The 6,277-nt window shown below is 34.3% G+C and overlaps 1 protein-coding gene across 1 annotated transcript in view; it reads right to left on the bottom strand.

Annotated features, from left to right (window-relative positions):
• Positions 1-234, bottom strand: part of LOC111083452 — a 7,302-nt gene extending 7,068 nt beyond the window's left edge. The window contains exon 1 of the mRNA XM_022379981.1: positions 161-234. Within this exon, the coding sequence (XP_022235689.1) occupies positions 161-212 (52 nt within the window). The 5' untranslated portion in view covers positions 213-234. The remainder of the gene's footprint in view (positions 1-160) is intronic.
• Between the last annotated feature and the right edge of the window lie 6,043 nt (positions 235-6,277).

Below are 6,277 nucleotides of genomic sequence, written 5' to 3'. Positions count from 1 at the left end.
TAAATGTGCTTACAGAAAAGGTAAATATAAAGAAAAGTAAATGTGCTTACAAAAAGGTAAATATAAAGAAAAGTAAATGTGCTTACAAAAAGGTAAATATAAAGAAAAGTAAATGTGCTTACAAAAAAGGTAAATATAAAGAAAAGCGAACGACACGAACCTGTGATAATTTCTGTTTTTGACAGACAAAACATTGTCACCATCAGTAACATGAAGGCATAGCATATTTCAGCAGTATAGGTGGCCATCTCCTGCAAAATATATAAAATTATATTATTAAACTTGAGCGGTTTAACCGTACGTACACATGAATGTTGATAAACTAAAGTTAATTTCTTAAAGAAGAAAGTTATTACTGAATATCTTAACATCTAGTTAATGGCGTGTAAAATATTAATTTCACGCGGTTGAGAAACACTTGCTAATATAAATACCTGATTATTCACTAAATGACTGGAACTGTATTAATCACACATCATGGTTCTTCCATTCGTCAGTACAAAACCTTTAGTTTCAAATATATGTATTCATAACAAGTAAGTGATCATATTATAACCTATATCAAATAAAAGTTAAAAGCAGAAAGTAGGTTTTTCTATGAATGTAAATAAAATAACGACCCATACTTCTAAAACGTGTCTTTATTAGCTCAGTATATCGCTGTTACAGCTTCGTCAGGAGCTATCGATATCCTAAAAGTTGGAACTAAATTGGAACGACGTCTAAAAGGTTCAGATCAAAAAATAATATTGTTATGTCTGTTCGTTTGTTAATTTCCCGTATAATTTCTTTCCGGTGAAACTTTAGCGATACAAGTCCTTTCTTAAATAAAACTGGTTTATTATTTCTCAATACAACTTTGCAATACACTTAATTTCCACAGTCACTTTAACTTCAACACACGCTATAATTCACAATGATTTACACACTTTACTTACGGCTTGACTCAATCATCTGTCTATATCTTCAATCTCTCTGTCTGCTATTCCAGTTCGGATTAATTGTCTCGCTTTATCTGGTGCGCTTACATACAAGAATAGAGGGCGCCTAGAATGCACTAGCCTCTTCAGGAATCTTATAGATACTCATTACGTGTTACCACAGTCACGTGACTTTCGCTGTCGTAACAATATCAAACATTATTACGGTTGCTATTTCCAAGCTGGCGAAACATTATAACTAGGGACTAAGTGAAAACTGTAATGTTAAAATATAATAGGCCTAATAATAATGTCTTATGACAAGTTTAATTAATTAAAATCATGCTTCGCCAGCTTGAAAAAAGGCGTTAATACTATAATAATTGTTTTGGCAAGAAATGGCTTATGTGAATAGCCAGTGTGGTTTGTTGTGTACCAGCAGACCTGATGAACTATGGATTGAGCGAATCGCGTCGTGGCGAACATATGAGGTTGAAATACTGTTATTGGGCACTTCTCTAATTCTTTTAAAATCCCTGAGGGACTAGATAAATAATGTAGTGCTGAAATATTTAATAGACTTGCTATTAATATCTTATGACTAGTAATTCATATGAACCATTGTTGAATTTATAATATGTGTAAATCAACAGGTAAACTGTTAAAGTAACAGGATACGTTACGTATACAAAATAAATCTATACGTATTTTTAAAGATATCTATATCATTTCATATTATTATTATTTCCTCGAAAGGGAGCCGAAGGCCACCTGGAGGAGTCACCTGTTTTAACCACTCGCACCATTATACAGTAGTGTGTTGTCTGTCAGTAAGTCAGAAGACACTAAAATAATGTCACCTAAAGGACTCTTAACGTTGCAATTTGTACTGTCGTGACGTCAGTAAAACGTGCGCATGCCATGAATCACGAGAAGAATTATGCACTCTGTGGGCTATAACACAGCATGCCATATGAACTTCAAAAGCAATAGATAAAAATATTTCTTTTAATTTTGGTTTTATTTACTCTTGAAACAGAACACTCGAGAACTCTGCAGAAGTACGTCTAGTATATATATATATATATATATATTTAGCAATGTCAAAAATATATTTTAGCTACGTTAAAAATCTATAGACTTCGTCAACATTTAAGCTAAACTCTCGGTGGATCATCGCTTACCTGTATTTTTCGGCTACAGCTAATACAACACGGTATTCTGAACAATTGAAACTAAGTTCGTAGTACAAGTGCTTGCACCGTTGTTTGAATCCTGTCTTTATATACAGAGCAAGTGATTGATTGGTTTAGATATTACTGCATGAATGGGTCACACTAAAACTTGACCCAATGACCCTTGGAGTCTAAGGTGACATATGAACTGTTAGTCAAAGATTTTCGCTCACTCTGTCCAATTTTCCGTGTTCATTCAACTTTTAATGAAGCGAGGGTTTTTTGTGTTATTAACCTACGCGCTAGAGCAAGACGTTGTGTTGGTAATACAGCAATTAACTTTGTAGTTTACTCTGATATATTGATTTCTTTTTTCCGGCTTCCTAAGTAAAGTTGATGGCAAATTCAAGACGATCCACTACTGATTTTTTAGACTAGCGATCGGGTGGTTTAGAGAAGCTATGATTGGATTGGCTACACGTGGATCTGTATACAAGACGATCCACCAACTAACCAGACATCTTTATTAATTAAACAAGAAGGTAAGGACAGTTTCCAAGCTATCGTATGGAAACAATTATTTTACTCAGTCAAATTTTATCTTAGCTTGAAACATAAAATACTAAATCTTACTAATATCTGTAGTGTTTGCTTTTTAAATTACGCGCAAAGCTACACGAACGATATCTGCGCTAGCCGTCCTAACTTAGCAGTGTAAGACAAGAGGGAAGGCAGCTAGTCATCACCACCCACCGCCAACTCTTGGGCTACCAACGAATAGTGGGATTGACCATCACATTATAACGCTGAAAGGGGATTCGAACCCGCGATCCTCAGATTGCGAGTCGAGCGCCTTAACCACCTGGCCATGCCGGGGCCCTAGTGTTTAATAAAAAAGAAAGTGTTATAATACAGAGTAGTGTTATAATACAGTTATAATACTGTAGAGAAGGTCGTGACGTGAGGGGTTTGTTGCTATAGAGAAAGGTCCTGTCCATCTCGGGGAATCAAACGGACAATATGGCTTCGTTTGAAATCAGAAGAATTAAAGAAAACAAGCGATAATTACATATAACAAATATTTTAATCATTATTCAGGTTCACAATTCTGAAATAGACAACTGACCAATCAGCGGGAACCAACACAGGATAATCAAATTATCTATTTATTCAGTAAATAGAAAAGCCTAAATGTAAAGTATCAAATAACTTATACGGGTAAAAACAAAAATATGTATGGCGCTGCTTGGTGAGTTGCCAAACAAGAATGTTTCGTTGATGAACTAGTTAGATCAAACATTTGATGATATTGATTTAACAAGATACTTGTCTATGTCACGGTGCAGCGATAACATCGTCATTGAAGTCTTTTGTGTGTATGTACGTATTTCTGTTGGTTAAGAAAAGCTTTCTCTCCACCGTGGGTATCGAAACCCGCTTTTTTAGCATTATAAATTCTCACATTGAGCCACCAGGGGGACTTTTTTCGGTACTGTTTTAGGTATCTCTTATTATACGGGCAGGTTGTTTCCCCAACAAACTGTTTTTCTGTCAAATACAGTACCTCTAGCTACCTAACTGGGGGTGGTAACCCTCCACACACCCTGGTAGATACGACCCCGACTGTAGGTTACAGTTTTGTTCTACTGTTTATTTTCACTACCATTATCATTAAATGTTTCAATCGTTCATCGTCTGGTCTAGTGGATAATATCATGAATTCGTAAGCCACTCAGCATTTATGTTACATTTTCTGCCCCAACAGCGAGGCAACAGAAAGATTAAAGGCGACCACACCGTACCTGAGGAACTAACTTTTTAACTACTATAACGACACATCCGATTTATAATATATGTTGGAATATACTAAAAAAAATTTAAACACATCTTTTGACTTTTCTAGGCGTTCTATGACCTCTAGCTAACAAATTACATTAAAAGTATAGCTTAGAACAGTGGCATATTAGGTGTTGAGTAATATTACAAGATATCGGCATTATTTAACATCCAATGCCATAAAATACGTAAAATACAAAGATACATTATTTGACTTGCATGATAAATTCAGAGACATTGAAAAAAGAAGGTGTAGAATGGGTTGGATATTGTTACTACAGCGGAAGTCACGTGACGCTAGTAACGAGTCATGAGATTCTAGAAGGATCGTGACTGTTGGTGGCAGCTCTAGTCCTTCCTACGCGCCCTCTATTTTAGTATATATAAGCCCAGCAAATAAAGAGGAGGGGAGAAGTGACGGCATAGAGAATTGCAGACGAACAATTGAGTCAAGCGCGGTAGTGACCGTAAGTAAAGTGCGTGAATCGTTGTGAATTATAGCGTGTGTTGAAGTTAAAGTGACTGTGGAAATTAAGTATATTCAAAGTTGTATTGAGAAAGAATAAACTAGTTTTATTTAAGAAAGGACTTGTGTCGCTGAAGTTTCATCCGAAAGAAATTATACGGGAAATTATCAAACGACCAGGGACGTAACAATATGTTTTAAGTCACGTGAAATTGGTCACTACATTCTAAAATGACTGAAATATGATAATTCAAACTGGATTAAAGTAACACTTGGAAGGGTCACTATATCTCGTTCCTTCAATATCATTTGTAAGTTATACCTTCAATGTTACAAACTTTCACTGCCTTTTGTAACGGAATGTGTATTTTATAGTTTGTATTCGTAAGCTTTCATCTTTTTAAATATCATCTTAAGAAAATGTGATACAACACTAGAATACATAATTAATGTGATACAACACTAGAATACATAATTAATGTGATACAACACTAGAATACATAATTAATGTGATACAACACTAGAATACATAATTAATGTGATACAACACTAGAATGCATAATTAAAGTCGAAACTTTTCTATTACTTTCTTTCTGATCAAGATTTATATGTAGTTTGACTTATTAGGTCCAGGTGGTTAGGGTGCTCGACTCGCAATCTGCGGGTCGCAGGTTCGATTCCCCGTCACACCAAACATGCTCGCCCTTTCAGCCGTGGAGGCGTTATAACGTGACGGTCAATCCCACTATTCGTTGATAAAAGAGTAACCCAAGAGTTGGCGGTGAGTGGTGATGACTAGCTGCCTTCTCTCTAGTCTTACACTGCTAAATTAGGGACGGCTAGTGCAGATAGCCCTCGTGTAGCTTTGCGCGAAATTCAAAAACAAACAAACTTCATCTATTAGACCTTTTACTAGCTTTTAGAAATTCCAACGAGATTCAGAACAGCATGACAATCTATATGTTAACTTGACAATCTATATGTTAACTTGACAATCTATATGTTAACATGACAATCTATATGTTAACTTGACAATTTATGTGTTAACATGACAATCTATATGTTACCATGACAATTTATATGTTAACATGTCAATCTATATGTTACCATGACAATCTATATGTTAACTTGACAATCTATATGTTACCATGACAATCTATATGTTAACTTGACAATTTATGTGTTAACTTGACAATCTATATATTACCATGACAATCTATATGTTAACTTGACAATTTATATGTTAACATGTCAATCCATATGTTACCATGACAATCTATATGTTAACTTGACAATCTATATGTTACCATGACAATCTATATGTTAACTTGACAATCTATATGTTAACTTGACAATCTATATCTTACCATGACAATCTATATGTTAACTTGACAATCTATATTTACCATGACAATCTACTTACCATGACAATCTATATGTTAACATGACAATCTATATCTTACCATGACAATCTATATGTTACCATGATAATCTATATGTTAACTTGACAATCTATATCTTACCATGACAATCTATATGTTACCATGACAATCTATATGTTAACATGACAATCTATATGTTACCATGATAATCTATGTGTTAACTTGACAATCTATATGTTACCATGACAATCTATATGTTAACATGACAATCTATATGTTACCATGATAATCTATATGTTACCATGATAATCTATATGTTAACTTGACAATCTATATGTTACCATGACAATCTATATGTTAACTTGACAATCTATATCTTACCATGACAATCTATATGTTACCATGATAATCTATATGTTAACTTGACAATCTATATCTTACCATGACAATCTATATGTTACCTTGACAATCTATATCTTACCATGACAATCTATATGT

This window comes from Limulus polyphemus, unplaced genomic scaffold, assembly GCF_000517525.1.
Source record: "Limulus polyphemus unplaced genomic scaffold, Limulus_polyphemus-2.1.2 Scaffold9599, whole genome shotgun sequence".
Classification (NCBI taxonomy): domain Eukaryota; kingdom Metazoa; phylum Arthropoda; class Merostomata; order Xiphosura; family Limulidae; genus Limulus; species Limulus polyphemus.
This window is presented reverse-complemented; position numbering and strand designations above follow the sequence as displayed.